At 40.8% G+C, this 17,052-nt stretch overlaps 1 protein-coding gene across 5 annotated transcripts in view; it reads left to right on the forward strand.

Moving 5' to 3' along the window:
• XYLB (xylulokinase) overlaps positions 1-17,052 on the forward strand; it is a 159,694-nt gene that overhangs the window by 5,286 nt on the left and 137,356 nt on the right. For 4 of the 5 annotated variants that reach the window (XR_010918709.1, XM_067542761.1, XM_067542763.1 and 1 more), the window contains exons 2-8: positions 2,046-2,128; positions 3,017-3,086; positions 4,495-4,575; positions 6,334-6,420; positions 8,095-8,223; positions 10,053-10,118; positions 12,281-12,353. Coding sequence is in view for 4 of the 5 variants with exons in the window: in XM_067542761.1 (XP_067398862.1) it covers positions 2,046-2,128; positions 3,017-3,086; positions 4,495-4,575; positions 6,334-6,420; positions 8,095-8,223; positions 10,053-10,118; positions 12,281-12,353 (589 nt within the window). In the remaining variant the exon portion in view is untranslated. The remainder of the gene's footprint in view (positions 1-2,045; positions 2,129-3,016; positions 3,087-4,494; positions 4,576-6,333; positions 6,421-8,094; positions 8,224-10,052; positions 10,119-12,280; positions 12,354-17,052) is intronic. The other variant, XM_067542762.1, reaches the window with a different exon arrangement.

Below are 17,052 nucleotides of genomic sequence, written 5' to 3' on the forward strand. Positions count from 1 at the left end.
GAAACAATGGGCAGTGCACTTACATCTCTTGATCCAAACAAGTTACAAGCACAACTTTCTTATTTTCCCTCGGGAGACATAGAGCAGGGTGGCAGCCTCAGTCATGGTGAGTACAGCCCAGGAAGGAGGGGATAAGATGGGACAATAAGAGGCGGTGTGGCACTGGGGGATCAGTACAAGCAGATAGGGCTGTTGTACTGAATACTGGCACAACTTTCCACAGGCAATAGTGATTATAGCTGATATCTCATTCTTGAAGGTAACTGAGGCTGCAAGGGAGTAGTTCCTGCATGCGACTGGCTGCAGACCAGGCCTGTATGCTGCTAGCATGGCGTGCTGCAGTGGTGCCTGCTGAAGTAATTGCCGAGTGACGTGGCAAAGTGTCCTACCGCAGGGGAAGAAACAAGGCAGCTCTCCCAAGAAACCTTCAGCAGAGGATTTGAGATTACTTCCAGGAAAGCTTCCTAGAGATCTCTATGGAGGATTCACGGGACATCCCGGTGTGCATAAACAAACAGTTGTGCAGGGCCCACTCTGCCTAGCTGTACAGGGGAATGAGAAGCAGATAGCAACTGTACCTGTGTTGGTTATTTCACTATCTCTTCTATCCTGATTAAAAAAGTAGTACATGAGCAGAGGTGTCTATGCAATATTGAAGCAAAATGAGTTCCCTCCCTGAACCAGGCTCACCACAGCTGGAGTGCTGGGAGTGACTACACTGCTCATGAGTCAAAAAGAGGGCTCGCCATGCCACCGGATCTCCCTATTGCCTGTCCCCCATCTTCCTCCACTTCTTCATCCAGCACATTGTCCTCGGGGTTCACTCCGGTGGCCTGTGATTCCAGCTGCCCCCACCCCAAAGTATCCATGGGGTGCTTGGTGGTGGAGGTGTGGTTGCCGCCAAGGATGGCATGCAGCTCCTTGTAGAACTGGAATATCTGTGGCTCTGCACCAGAGCAACTATATGCCTCCCTTGCTTTCTGGTATGCCTGCTTTCAGCTCCTTGATTTTTATGCGGCACTGCTGCGTGTCTCTGTTGTGCCCTTCTCCTCCATGCCCCGAACGATCTGGCTATAGATGTAATTGCACAGCTTCCTCTCCCCACAGAACCGGGAGATCCACCACCTCTGATGTAGTCCAGGCAGGAGCACGTTTGCTGCGTGGAGTTGACATGGTCAGTTGGGCAGTAGCTATGTTAGCTCTGTGCACAGAGCAAACAGGAAGAGCAATTTCAAAACTTTCCGGGGCTTTCAAAGAGGAGGGGGTGGCACATACTTGTGTACCTGGCTGCAGGGCAGCAGAGTTCAAAATGGTGACCAGAGTGGTCCCAGTTGTGGGACACCTCTTGGAAGCTACCTAGGTCAACGTAAGCAACACAGGGTGTACACTGATGCTATGTCGCCCTAACTGTGTCAGTCTAATCGTTATGCCTCTTGCCAAGGTGGTTTTATTAGGTCAGTGTAGTGGGCAAGTTACAGTGGCGGGAGGAGCATTGTAGTGCGTGCACCTCCATAATTAGGTCACTGTAAGATGCCTTATGTCGACTTAACTTTGTAGTGTAGACAAGGCCTTATATTTTTGTTTTTAAATTAAATGTGAGATTCTAGAGAGCAAGATAGCACTTCAGAGAAGTGCTGGACACACGTTGGCTTTTTCTGAACCTAACTGGTATTATACAAATGACAATTGTCTAGAAAAAAAATTCTTCCCATCAGTGAATGGAAAGCTGTGGGATCTAAGCTGTTAATTTTGGCAGAATTCAAGCTGTCATTTTAAAAAAGTTTCTCGTTCATATGGTTGCTAAGATAAACTTCCAGATGTGAACCAGGTATAACTGATGTAGTATTGCCTTCCTGATTCAGAGGCTAGCCAGCTGCAGTGCCTCAGCTAGTGCTTATAGTAATTTTGGGTGACCAACTTGAGACACCTTGAAGGGGACTGATTTTCAGAAATTGCAGAGAACCACTCTCTACAAACCATCCTAAATCACTAGTTACTTTTGAAAACATAGGCCTACATTTTTGTGCACTTTTGATTTCTTTCAGCTTAAAGTTATTGCTATTGATGAACAGCTGAGAGTCATCTATGAGGATAACATTCATTTTGACAAAGACCTTCCCGAATTTGGGTATGTTTTTCAATTTTATTGTTACTGTTATGTTCAGCCCAATGTGGTATACCTGTGAAGAGCCTTCACCCTAGTTAAGCCTCATGGATCTACTAAGTGTGGAGGCATGAACAGAGTTTTCAGTCTGTGTCTGTGTGTGTGGGGTATTTGGCAACACTGAAAAGGTGATGGAAACTCTTGCGATGTTTGGTGCTTTTTTAAATTTCTCAGCTCCTGGAATCCTCTAATTGCAGGAGAATCTCAGCTTTATCATTTAAAAAAGAAAGATTTTAGCCTTCATGTGGCAGAAAACTTGGAACATGAAGTGAGTGCATCCTAAAAGACCAAAAAGCAAATACCAATAGCAAGGGAGCTCTCCCATCAGCTTAATAACTCCTGCCTCCAGGAGAGGCACTGTCTACGCTGGTGCTTAGGTCGGATCATTCACACCCCTGAGTGACGTAAATTATACCAAAGTAATTCGTAGTGGATCTTTTGTGTAGATATTTTGCTAGTAGTTTCAAATTGCCTTGTAGGACATGAATGTAAAAGACCAACAGTTTACTGCTGCATGAGATCTGTGCAGGCAGAGCCTCCGTGACTTCGGAGAGTGTGCAATGTAGGAGTTTACCCACTTAGATCTCACTGCAAGATCAGGGCCTTACCTTATTATTTGTTTTTCCTGTGACTAGTCAAAATATCAAAATGTTAGATAAATAGAGCAGGCTTTTATTTTGTATTCACTAATCTGAGTTTTCTGACATAATTCTTGTCCTTGTACAGTGTGCTCCATGGTCCTAAATGATCATGTGAAAGAACTCTGCTTGAAGGGGGAAAAATGAACCAAATGTGTGGAAAGACAGGTTCCTTCCCTCTCCCCCATCAAGACAAAATATTTTTTTTCTGTAGGACCCATTGCGGAGTCTACGTCCACAGTGATAAGCTGACAGTGACTTCTCCTGTGTTAATGTGGGTCAAGGTAAGAACATATTTTAATATTGATTGCCTGAATATATTTTTGTTGTTATATGATTCATCTTCTTAACTCAGGATTATAATTATGAGTAAGAATTAGGATTGCCATTCAAACTAAGGTATTTCCTTTGCTTGTTTTCTATTTGTTTTGCATGCGGTTCTGTCTCTTTGAAATGCAAATTTTCACATAATGAACAAGTAAAGCTGGAGTTCTTAAAGTTTTATGCTTTTGTTTCTTCACTCCATTGTTTTAATACTAGATGCATGAAAAATAGAAGTTCTTTCCTAAATGGTTTTGAACCCAGTTCATTCCAACCATAAATAAATATTGCATCTGCTGGGCAGAATTTGGCCCTTTTTCCTTCTTTTTTAATTAGGAAAAAATTCTTTTTTTGCTCTCTTTATTTCATATGGAAGAGGAGCCAGTTTGGCTTTGTTTTGTTTACTTTGTTTGTGCAACATCAGAGTTAATTTCATCCTCTGAGAATAAGATTTATTAGCCAGTTTGTGTTTCCCTCTGCTGGCTGACTGGTTCTGTAGCAGCTGATCATAAAACTTTGTAGTGTAGGCTCTTTATGATAACTATAGAAAATATTTAGCTTAAAATATTGATGATTTTCTTTTTTGTTATAAAAACATAATCATGATCCACAGAATATTACTCATGTAGAGCCAGATTCTGTAACTCTTGCTCATGTTGAGTAGAATCTTACTATGAAAGTAGTCATACTAAAGCAACTTGTGTAGTGAAGTCGTGAGTAAGGGTGAAAAAATCTAGGTCACAGTAATGACTATGTAAAGGTAGATTCATTTTTGGTCCTAAATTGCTTGAGAATGTCCTTTGAAACTCTCATGGCAAGAGCAAAATTTTCAGACTTGAGTGTATAAAGGTTAAGTATTTAAATCCATAATTAGCCATTTAAATAAATTACGTGAATTTCAGAGGTGCGGAATATCCATAGCTCCCATTGAAGTCAATGGGAGTTGAGGATGCTCGGCATCTTGTAAGATTGGACTTTGCCCCACAAGGAAATTGCATGGATTTTTCAAACGTAAGAACAAAATAAATGGTCCCATTTTGCACCTATCAAAATCAACAATGTCTCTTTAATATACTGGAACCTTCTGGAGACCAAACAAGAGACAAGATTTAATGATTAGTCCTTTGTGATTCAACTTGTTTGAAGAGGTTTTTTTTTTCTGTAGTTTTTTTTTTTTTTAAATGGGATCCTGCTTAATAAATTAATGTATTCAATTTCTCAAAAAATCCCTAGTCATTAGCTAATTCTTCATTATCTGTTATTGAGCCCTTATCAGTGATGACAGACACTTACAATTTAATTCCGAGGACTGTGAATATGCATAATTTGGAAGCTCATTACAATCACTCTTGATTCTGTTTGTTCTTGTAGGCTTTGGATATGATCTTGGAAAAGATGAAGTCTTCTGGATTTAACTTCTCTCACGTGAGAGCTTTTTCTGGGGCTGGACAGGTTAGTTTTTAAAGGAAAAAAGTCAGTCATATTGTATATCCTCAACAGTGTATTAAAGAATAATGGTACTTATTATTTAGTAGTATTACAATAGGACCTAAGGGACTCAATTAGAATCAAAGTTTCATTGTACCAGATACCATACAAACACATAATAAGAGACAGACTTCCGCCTGAAGAACTTAAAATTTAATTTAATATAAGATGCAACTTGCATACAACTGCAAGAAGAGAACGGGACAGGGAGGACAAGAAAAACAGTATGGTTACATAGACCAGCTGTGTGTACAACTAGATGGTTTCAAGTAATTTAAATTTGTCACATTACAGGGCTCTTTTATGGTTTTGCAAACTTGAGCCATGTTTGGAGATGGAGGAAGAGATTTGAGCAGCTGTGTCTGCAGGATTGTTTCACAGGTGTTTAAAGAGAGGGGAATGCAGTGAAGAGCTGAACGTGCTAAGTCTATTCAAGGTGTAGTAAACATCCCTCTCATCATAGCTCTTAATTTGCTGGACGGTGCACAAGACATCTTCAAGAACAATGGAAACCAAATGATGGCTGCCTTGTGTATAAATGTGCTGGGGATGTGTCTCCTTATGCCTCTTGCTTAGGCACTTGTATAGGGCTTCTCTAAGGGCATGTCTACAAGTACATGTACACATGTGGCACAGCTGCACCACATCTGGTGAATACACTGTATGCTGACAGGAGAGAGCTCTTCCTCCGACATAGCGCTGTGCACATGAGCGCTTATTTTGGTGTAATTTATGTCACTCAGGGAAGTGGTTTATTCACACCTCTGAGCAACATAAATTATGTCAACATAAACTGTAGTGTAGACATAGCCTTAGACATTCATTCATCAAAGCCTCACAATATGCCTGTGGGGTAAACAAGTGTTAGACCCATTTTGCAGCTGTGTAAAATGAAGTGTAGAGAGATTAAGGCAGACATTATCAAAAGTGCCCGCTAATTTTTGGTGTCAGTTTTAAATTGCTCAGCTTCAAACTCCTAAGACTGATTAACCAGAGGTGCTGAACTCTTGTAGCTTCCACTGACTCCAGTTAAAGGTTTGGGTTCTCAGTGTGTCAGAGAATCAGGGGCTGTCTGTTTCAAATTGAACACACCAAAGTAGTGGTGCCTAACGGACTTACTCCGGGTCACTCAGTGAATTAGTGGCAGACAAAGTGTCTTGAATATGATTAAAGAATCAGGCATTCTGATTCCCACTTTCCTACTTTAATTAGTAGACAAAGAGTCTAACCTTATGTACAGGGCCCAAATGACAAAAAGTCCACCTGGAAGAGGACTACAGCTGGTCAGCATGGTCCCAAAATAGAAAAGGGAAAGGAGTGTGGCTATAGAGTACCAGGTGATGCACTGAATCAGCACTTTCCAAGCAACCTCTTTCAGCGGAGCTTCTGTGGAGCCCTTCTGTGGCAGAGTCCTTAGGTAAGACAATAGCTACAGACTAGCAATATTGTAGTAGTGCCCACTAGATACTGCTTTAGTTAATGGTCTACATTAGGTAAACTCCTGTATTTGGTGATTTGGCACATACATTGTTCATTCTTGAAGTGTAATTAAATGAGCTAATTGACCTGGATGTCTCCAAAAAAGGTGAACTGTTTAATTAATTATAATTTGTGTCCCATTTTGTACATTGTTCTCCCCTTTTAGTGTTTAAAATCCAGATCTGAATCTGTATTTGATATTCTGGTGGTCATCTTTAATTTAAAAATTTATACTCACTACAGCAACATGGGAGCGTGTATTGGAAAGAAGGAGCCAGCCAAATTTTAAAGAATTTGTCACCTGATCTTCCTTTACATCAGTTATTGAAGGTAATACATGCATTGAAGAGCTTTGAAGGAACAGTGAGCACACACAGTCCTCTTTCTGTCACTTAATGATTGCTTTTTCATTCCAAAATATTTCCTTTGTCTATTTGTGTTAGAAGCCAATGCAGTATACATTTTTCCCCTTTAGCACAAGGGTTTTAGCATTTCCTCTGCTCCTGGCATGACAGCATACAATTTTGTTAAAAAATGCAGTGTCCAGTGAGCACTACAATGTGGGACATATGGTCTATTTACTGTTATATAAAGCTTAATATTTTTTGTTATCAACTTTGCCATTATGGATAACATAGACAAATTATAATTAATTTAATTTAAGGTCAGAAGGGACCATCATTATCATCTAGTCTGACCTCCTGCACAATGCAGGCTATGGAATCTCACCCACCAACTCCTGTAATAGACACCTAACCTTTGACTGAGTTATTGAAGTCCTCAAATCATGATTTAAAGACTTCAAGGTACAGAGAATTCACCAGCAAGTGACCCAGGCACCATGCTGCAAAGGAAGGCAAAAAATCAGATTGGATTTCCCATTCAATTCACAAGATTTTTATTAGCAAGAATACTTATGAGGAACTGGATAGATTTATCTCAGAAGTTCAAACTATGATTCTAAGAGTTCCTGTACACAGAGTGGCTGCTGAATCAGCCGTTTGGGGTTGTTTTGTAGCTTGTGCCTGTGGACATAGATCTGAAAAGCCTTCTCTTTTGAAGGTATAAACAAAGTAGAGGTCTGTTTGTCTATTAAAGTCCTCTACATTCAAGTTACATCTTGAAACCAGCCTTTTCCACCTTGAGATTAGAAAGAACTTTTAAACACTTGAAGGAGACATCTGTACAACGGATCTATTCAAATCTTAAATCTGTGTATCTGGATTCCCAAATGGAAATATTGTCTGCAAGGAACATGTGAAGAACTTCTGTGTACTGGGTTAAAATACTGTATAATGGTGTTCGAAGTGTCAAATGAAGAATTCCCAAAAGACTAGTCATGGGAGTCAACAATGTCAGTACAGTCCCAAGAAGAAAAACAGTAGTTATCCATAGGGAGCAAAATCTACATAAAAGGGCTATGATGTGAGAGACCTGTGCAGAAGTAAGCAGAACTCAGGAAAGGAATCTTTAGCTCTAGCATCTGCTTCAAGACCTGTAACCTGCATAGCTGTTTCATGGCTAGCTACTTCAAGGTATGTACAGCCTGCTTCTTCCCTCCAATGTGAGGTTTGGCCTGGGGTTTTCACACTGTTTACAAACCCACTGTCTGTGTCCCCAACATGCTGGCTTCATGTGGATCATAGATGGGTGTAGAATCTGACAGTGTGGGATCTCCAGTGCGACAATGTGGCATTTCTATGCCTATGCTCTGGGTGTCTCTCAGCCTCTGACTGCCGGATGCTCTGACTGGATGATTGGGGATCGATCACTTGATAATTGTCCTGTTCTGTTCATTCACTTTGAAGCATCTGGCATTGGCCACTGTCAGAAGACAGGATACTGGGCTGGATGTACCCTTGGTGTGACCCAGAATGGCTGTTCCTATGTTCAGTTGTATTTGGGCTTAATAAGGGCACAGATACCTTTTCACGATTTGGCCATTAGTGTGAGAAAGTTCCTTCTGGAGTGATAATCTTAGTGATGATTTATTTTCCCCCCCAGGCTTGTTTTTCTGTCCGTGACAGCCCTGTTTGGATGGATTCCAGTACTACTTCCCAGTGCTTATCTCTTGAGAAAGCTGTTGGAGGGGCACAGCATCTAGCTAATATCACTGGTTCGCGAGCCTGCGAGGTAAGAACTGGAGAAGAAAAGAATGAAAGTTCTATAATCTCTGGTGCCTCATGGCAAACTTTGAAAATAATTCTGTCCACAGCCACTAACTGATATCACAGAGGAGTATGGGGCTAAAGCTTATCAGCAGGTAAGTTTAGTCTGAATATTGAAAGAAACTGGCAGTGAAATGTATTGGTCTTTGGAATAGCCTCACAGAGGGAGGGGTGACGTCCTGTTGCTTAGGAGTTGTAAAATTAGACTAGTCAAAGCACTAGAAAATGCATGAAGCAATCCTGCAGAAAGAGTGACTGGATGAACTGTTACTGTAAGTTCTGTAATTCTGTGGGTCAGATCCTCAGCTGGTGGAGCTATGCTAATTTGCACAAGATGAGGACCTGTCTCTTTGACTTCAAGTGAGGAAAATGATGCAGGAACAGATGAATTTCAAATTTTGCTTTCATGCACATGCATGTATTAATAAAATATATGATATAACAGAAGTTTTTCTAAATGATTTCCCAGGACCCCCCCCCCTTTCCTTTCAGTTAAATTAATAAACCTATCTGAACAAGATACTTGGAGTCCCGCAACACCGCTATTCAGCCCTACCCAACACCCATCTCTGCATAGGTGCTCCCTGAAGGCTAACAAACTCAGGCTCTTATAGACCTGAGGGGTAAGTGAGTTCCAAAGGTCCAGGGCCATAACAGAAAATGCCCCATCACCCCACTCTTCTTATTGCAACTGGGTTTCAGATCAGGCATCTTGTCTTACCACAACAGTGACAATGTGTCATGGAATGAGAGGCAGTCATTTGGACTAGTGGTGCGCAACTTTTCCAGTCGTGCCCCCCTTTACCATTCATGGAATTTGTCACGTCCTCTCACCCCTATTACTTGTAATGTGAAGTAATCCCTTTACTTCTGTGCTACTGCTGGTGGCAGCGCTGCCTTCAGAGCTGTGTGGCCGGAGAGTGGTGACTGCTGGCTGGGGCATTCATGTTGTTTGTGGCACGGGAGAACAATTTTGTTAAGCCCGCTTCCGTCCCTCCCCAAATACTCTATTTTTATCCCACTCCTGCTATTATGGCAGTGTGTCCTGCGGGACCCACAGGATCCCAACTTTTACACACTTCCCACCAGAAACTTCTTGCATCCCCTCAGTTTGCACATTTGTTTTAGACAAGTACATATATAGCACCTGGTTGCCAGTTTGTTAGTGATGGTGAGTTCATCAAAATATGGTCCTATCCATACATGTAGCTACTTTTTTTGATGAATTTTGCAGTGTGTGTGCTCATTTGAGTTGAAATAAAACTTTAAACAATGCAAAACGTTTCTTTTTAACTTATTATAGGCAATAAATTAACTTTAAAAAGTTCAGTATCTTAAGCATTTTTTCTTCATATGATTTAATACATATGTGAGAAAATAATTACTTCGTAGCCATTAATTATTTCTGGCTTGAAACATCCTGTCCCCATACAGAGTTGTATAGGTTGGGTTGCTCTAACCTTTTAAGGCTTTGGAGGCAATGTTTGTATTGTATTTGGGTTCCACTGTATGTAAGAAGTATGATTCATTCCATTGAACTGTCATTTCTGAAACATAAATTATGGATAGTAATGCTTTTTCACAGCCTTTTTTCCAAAAGGTGAGCAAGATTCTCATAATGAGACTATGCATTATAGCTGGTTTAGTGCAGATTGCTTTCTGTGCACTGACTTTCATGATGCATCAGGCAAATTAAATATCCAAAGTGCAATGTACTGAACTCATTACACAGAGTTAATGATTATTGACTCCATTTAGGGTTTGTATTCCTAAGCATTTGCATTTCCTTCTCAGCGTTTTACAGGAAACCAGATAGCAAAGATTTACAGCCAGAATCCTGAGGTCTACGCACAAACTGAGGTTGGCTCAACTTCAATCCACTTATTGGAAATCACTGTTGAAAATCTTTTTAATTTTTTTTTAAGGAAATCATAGAATTGTAGGACTGGAAGTGACCTCACAAGGTCATCCAGTCCAGTCACCTGCATATGGTAAATATATAAATATAAGAGAGTTTTTGCTAAAAAGAAATACATTTTGTTTCTTGCATTAGTTTTCATAATGCAAAATAGATTATATAGAGATGATGATTTTATAACGTGTCTTTTTTTCTAATCATCAGTTTTTGGTAAATAAAACCAAATATCACATCCTTTTAGAATAATGTATTTAACGTTGTGAATACTTCTCAGTCACAACATTTTGACTTGAAGTTTTAAAAAGTAGGTTTTCATTTTGCCTGCACAAAAGTGCGTTTGCACCTGTTTGTGCAGCTATTACCACACTTGCTCACATAAAGTGATTATGCACAGTTGATACACCCGCAGAACAGCCATTTGCATTCATCAGTGCAGTGTTGCTAGTGCAAAACAGGTTTCATGCAGTTTTACCCAGGAAAAACTGGAGGTTGAATTGAGACCTTTTTGACTGATTGGCCCTTTGAGATTATTTTGATTTCTATCATTATAAAATAAATTACACATTTCAAATGAAAATTTCCTTTTTGTTGACATTTCAGAAATCAATCATAACAATTATTATTTTAACTGCTCAGGGCTGCAAATCTGATGTTCTGCATTGACTGATACTCCTTGTTTCAGAGCAGGTGATAAATCCCTGTAATACATGTAGACAATGCTGTAGATGATGGGAGGACATGCACCCTGAAGTATGAGATTTGTCTGAGACTCCTGTTTTGGCATTTATTACTGTACTTGATAAAATTTCCAGGGCTTTTAAAATCCCTTGCCAATATGGACTAGTTGTCTTCTTGCAGCAATAAATCTTGGAGGTTCAGTGTCTGCTTTGTAAGGAAATACTTTCTTTAATTTTGTTGTATCTGTATTTGCATGAATGTCATTGTGACATCCTTGTTCTAGCGTGGAATGGATGGAAGACAGACTATATATTCTGGTCACAAACTTAAGAGCAAATTCACACAGAAGTGAATTAAACCAGGATCCTTGGGATCTGGGACCTTAATCAGAATGTCCAGAGGCTGAGGGCTAGATTGTAACTTTGGTGTGCTGAAAGTGATGTGGTGGTACAATATTACAACCAGAGCCCCCAGGAGGAATTCTGTCTTGGCAAGAATTTCTCTTAAGGACTCTCAGGCAGCACACACTAGCTTGGCAACTCACTACTTTATAGAGGGTGCAGTGCGTTCCCTCCAGTGTGCCAGCCTGTTTTGCTGTCTGGTTTATAGAGTTGATCCAGGACTAACTTTTCACCTAACCCTCCTCTTTCTCTTTCAGGCAGCTAGGGTCCATTGGAGCACTAGGAAGGGCAGGGCCTGTGTTCCCCAGCCATGCTGAGATATGTGTACAGCCTCAAGAAGGGGTAGAAGGGTCATTAAACCCACCCCACTACGGGCCATCTATCTCTGAGCAGTGAGTCTTAGGCATAGTAGCAGGTAGTGGTGCAATGCATAGCTGATTGCTGTCAGAGGGCTAACTGCAGAGGTGGACTGTGTTGCCTGACTTAGGAAGAAGTTCATGGACTCAGGAAGACAAGAGCCCATGTAGGCATGATGGAAGAGCCTCTCAAAAGAGGGAGCAAATGTTTGTAAGATCTATTCCTTGTTTAGCTTTGATTTCCCTTTGGATTCACTAATGGATGGTGTTGGTATGGTTTTTGTGCTGTCATTCATGCTTTGATTTTTCCGCCCAGTGGTTTTTTGTACACAGACTTCTTTGTATTGAATTGTGGCCCTTGGATATATCATAGCTGTGCAGTAATTCATGCTAATGCAGAATATGCTAATATACTGTGTGCATTTTGTATGTTTCAGAACTAAAAGATATTAATAGCTTTTATTAGGAGGTTCCTTTTTAGAGGGATTCTTCTATATGCCCAGGCAGAAAAACTGTACTGAATAGTCCCTGTAGGTACTTTATTTGCTGGCAGAAGTACCCATTGCTGAGCTTTTATTAATGTTTTGTTGCTTTCATTTATTCAAACTGCAGTTGCTTTGGCATGAATGTTGATGGGAGTTACTATCTCATGTTATCTTTTTCTTTCAGAGAATCTCTTTGGTTAGTAGCTTTGCAGCCTCCCTTTTTCTGAGTGCTTATGCACCCATCGATTATTCTGATGGTAAGTGTCGTGTCTATTCTTTTCTGGTAGGGCAGTCCAGCATGGGAGTTCTCCTTTTCTCCCCATTATGAGAAGGAGAGGGACAAGATGTTCCCCCACATGTCTAAGTCTTACAGATCTGATGATGAGCGCATTTGAACTTGGGGCTCTGCACTGAATTAACTACTCCCATTTTGGTGTTTTTCTTAGTTCTGTCAGCCATTCTTCCCCCAGTGCACTGTGCCCACATATGCAAGCACGCATGCACGCACTCACTCTGACCTCCACTTTCTTACAGGGTCCCACAAATGTCTGTGTCAAAGTTACAATTTTCCTTTTTGTTGCATTAGACTTGACATTCCTGATATTTCTATTCTTCCACATTTTTGCTGGGTTGGGTCTTACAACATACATATAAGCTTTCTTACCTTAACTGCTGGAGAAATTTATAACAAAAACATCCTTTCTCCAAAATGTTTATTAGCTGATACTGTTAAATAGATGTTAACTAAAGCAAACAAATGAAAGGGTTTTAAACAATCTAAATAAAAAAATCTCTTCCCTTTTTGATTACTTGACATTCACTTTCTTGTAGCAACAACGAGAGTTCTGTAGCACTTTAAAGACTAACAAATTTAATTTCAGCAGGCATAAGCTTTCGTGGGCTTCAGCCCACTTCCTCAGATGCAGTTCGTAGAAATAATACAGCAAATATTGGCAACATATATAGAAGGCAACATATACATATCCAAAGGCATAGACAACAATGGGGTAGGTGGATGAAAGCCGAGTACTTGAGGCCTAATGACAACCATTGAGTAGGAGGTGAGAATGGGTGATCAGAGCAAATTACTTCTTGTAATGAGATAGCCATTCCAAATCCCTGTTTAAACCCAGTCTGAATGTGTCAAGTTTGCAGATAATTTCTAACTCAGCAGTTTCTCTTTGAAGTCTGTTTTTGAAGGTTTTTTGTAGAAGTATAGCAACTTTCATGTCAGAGACAGAGTGCCCTGGGAGATTGAAGTGTTCTCCGAATGGTTTATGGATGTTACCATTTTTTGTGTCTTATTTGTGTCCATTTATCCTTTTGCAAAGGGATAGTCCAGTTTGGCCAATGTACATGGCAGAGGGGCATTGTTGGCACATGATGGCATATATAACATTAGTGGATGTACAGGTGAATGAGCCCCTTATGGTGTGATTGATGTGGTTAGGACCAGTGATGCTGTCACTAGAGTCGATGTGTGGGCAGAGCTGGCAATGGGGTTTGTTGCAGGGATAGGTTCCTGGATTGGACTTCTTGTGGGGTGTATGGTTGCTGGTGAATATTTGCTTCAGGTTAGGGGGGCCGTCTGTAAGCCAGGATGGGTCTGTTGCCCACTGCCTGAGCGAGAGATGGATCATCTGCTAGGATAGGTTGTAGATCTTTAATGATGTGTTGGAGAGATTTTAACTGAGGACTGTAGGTGATGACCAGTGGGGTTCTGTTGTTTTCTTTGTTGGGTCTGTCCTGTAGTAGGTGACTTCTGGGTACCCATCTGGCTCTGTCAATTTGTATATATTGCCTCCTATATATGTTGTCAATATTTGCTGTATTATTTCTACCAACTGCATCTGAGGAAGTGGGCTGAAGCCCACGAAAGCTTATGCCTGCTGAAATTAAATTTGTTAGTCTTTAAAGTGCTACAGAACTCTCGTTGTTTTTGCTGTATACAGACTAACACAGCTACCCCTTTGGATCACTTTCTTGTGATGCCACTGTTTTGATAGTTCTTCAGTCATCAAAGTGAGCCAAGCCAGGGTCTGAATTGCTAATTTAAAGAAAAAAAATAAGTAAAAACAAAACAACCTTTCAAGCCTTCTTTTGCATCATAACACAGGCAAAAAGGTGACTAGCCCAATTACCTTTTTCTTTGCAATTTACCTTTAAGTGGGGTGACCAGATAGGAAGTGTGAAAAATTGGGACAGAGGTTGGGGAATAATAGGTGCCTATATAAGACAAAGCCCTGAATTTTGGGACTTTCTGTATAAAATTGGGACATCTAGTCACTCTACCTTTAAGTTTCCAGCTTTCAAACAGTGATTTCCAAAAACCCCTCCCTCCTGCTATCTATGCTGTTGTTTCTAATAACGTACCTGATCCCGTCAGAAACAAAGAAGATCTGTTTCAGAGTTCAATGGTTAGATATCAAGGCTGTCAGTGGAGTGGTAACATGGAAAATTGATAGAACCAGAAATGAATCCACATAAGAAGATCAGATTCAACTCATTATTTCATCTCCCTTCTGGTAACGAGGCTGGGAAGAAAAAGTGTAATATCCCCCACTTCAGCAAGCAATTCACTACTCTATCCCCTGCTTGGGCAGCTTGGGACCTCATTTTTTCTTGGGGCCCTGTGTTGGGTTCAGGAGGTAGGGACAGGACAAAATCAAACTAAAAAAAGGTCCATTTTTAGGGCTGTTAAACCAAGCTGGCCAGCTGAGCTCCTTTTCTCTTAATGTTCTGGTTGGCAGTCAGACTCTCTTCTTTCTCTTTCCCTTAGTATGATTAAATGTGTCTCTAGGTTCAGAAAAGGAATTTCCCCACAAAATCACCTTATGTTTCTTTAAAACTTCTGTTGTTCACTGAATAACTTAACCTTTAGACACTTGACATTTTACTCTAGGAAGCTAAATGGGCAATAGAGCTTTTCCACAAAACATCCCTCCTTGGCCCTTTTGTATATGTTTGTGCAGACACTGTGCAATCTCCGCAGAGACCTTATGCAAGGATTCCCATTATATTTAGGCTATGTACAGGGGCCTTAAGAGGTGGGAAGAGGCTCCTTTCACCCTCTGTCTCTCTTGTGCATCTCTACTGGTGCTGCATGCAGTTTATCCTGAAGAGGGTGGTGATTGATTTTAAAATGGTCCCTTTAAGAGAACTTGGAAAAGCTGGAATGTCCTGCTATCTGATTAAATCCTGTTGTATTTACTGCATTTGTTGGTTGCGTGTGAGATTGACAGTGGGAAAGAGAAATACATCTTGTGTCCCTGGAAAGTGTGCTGTGTTGTGTCAATTCCTGCTGCTGAACCGTAGGGCAAAGTAACCAGCATATCATTTATTAAGTGTATTTAAATTGCATGAAATGAGATTAAATGTATTAAATTCAATCAATTTCATTTATACATCATTAACTCAAGTGCAGTGTAATCTTAATGTTCTACTACGTGGCCTGGGTTATTCCAGTGTCTCAAAAACATATAACACACACTATCTATTAAGCTGTATTCACTTTTGGAACCCTGACACGGCTACGACTTAGCACTGGACTGTGTATTATTTGGGTAAATACCCATACATATACTCATTGTTGGATGTCTCTCTAAATGTGGGTGTAAGCCACCAAAGTGCAGCGGTCTAGCGCAAGTCCCACTGTGCCACTTAATCCGTGTGTGTGTGTGAGAGAGAAAGCGCACTTTTGGAAGAGGAGTTGCACTGGGGTTGGAGGTTGTCTCTGCACTGTATGAGCACTGTGGATGGGGGGGCGGGGGGTCTTCAATAGCCTGCAGCCGAGGAGGATGTTAGGAATTAACCTAGTTGTGGCATCTAGCTCAGTGTTTGCATGTCCAGTGGTTTCAAACTCTTGTATGGGGTCCAGAGGGGCTACCCCATTGTTTAGATTAGGGGCCATGTTTCAGCCTTGTGCTCTGCCGGTAGGTTGAGGGGTGGACTACATTTCCCTCACTGCAGCCCCAAAAAACTCCACGCACAGCCTGATCCCACAGTCCCCATGTAGTGGGTGAGTTTCACCCTCTCTACATGTGTTGAAGTATCTAAAGGTCAGTAGCACTGAACAAAATTCCATTTTGTTTCAGATTTTCCAACAAGTTTGGATGATGACTGGATTTCTGTCAGTAAGATAAACGTGTCCCGGGCTAATTAGATATAAAAACAAAGTGTTCTTAGCCCGGGTTAACATTACTAAGTTAACAGAATTCATCTCAGGTTATTATGAGTACAGTGAAATATTTAATTAAATATCTTAGAACAGATCAGGGAATGAGAGTTGAAGGTATTCAACATCTCTACAGTTAGTGCTCAGTCAATCATGGGTTTTAAAAATGTTTCTTCTTTTTAACTAGAGGAGAAGCTGGAACAGTGTAAACAGGGGAATGCAATGAGAAAGTAAGACATCTGTGTTCGTTCAGAAGGCCTAATTAATCTAGTGTGTTGACTATAGGGCTAGGATTTAGGGTCACCTCAACTCTAATCCTGGTTTGGACGCTGACTGACTTATGTGGCCTTCGCCAATCATTAAGACCAAGTTTTAGAAGTGTCCAGTAATGCACACACTGATCCTGATTTATAGAGGTGCTGAGGAGCACCCACAACTCTCATTGACTTCAGCTGGCCATGTAGGTATTCAACACATCTGAAAATCATGCCTTAAATGTATAAAACTGGACACCCAAAACTTGTCACTTAAAATTAGAGGTTACTTTTAAAAATTTGGGCCATGACCTCTCTGGATCTGTTTCGCCATTTGTAAAGGAGGGGGGATAATACCAACAACCTCACAGGCATCTTCAGAGGATTAGTTAGGGCCAAATGATGGCCTAAAATCACAGCACAAGCTAGGGTGCAATGCAAAGGCACACACCACCTTAGTAGGAGTTCCTGCAATATTGTACCTCAGGCACAATTACCTTGAATGCAGAGGTGGTACAGCTGCTGCAT

Source organism: Emydura macquarii, unplaced genomic scaffold (assembly GCF_026122565.2).
Source record: "Emydura macquarii macquarii isolate MOO-44397 ecotype Brisbane River unplaced genomic scaffold, CSIRO-AGI_Emac_v2 contig_719, whole genome shotgun sequence".
In the NCBI taxonomy this organism is placed as follows: Eukaryota; Metazoa; Chordata; order Testudines; family Chelidae; genus Emydura; species Emydura macquarii.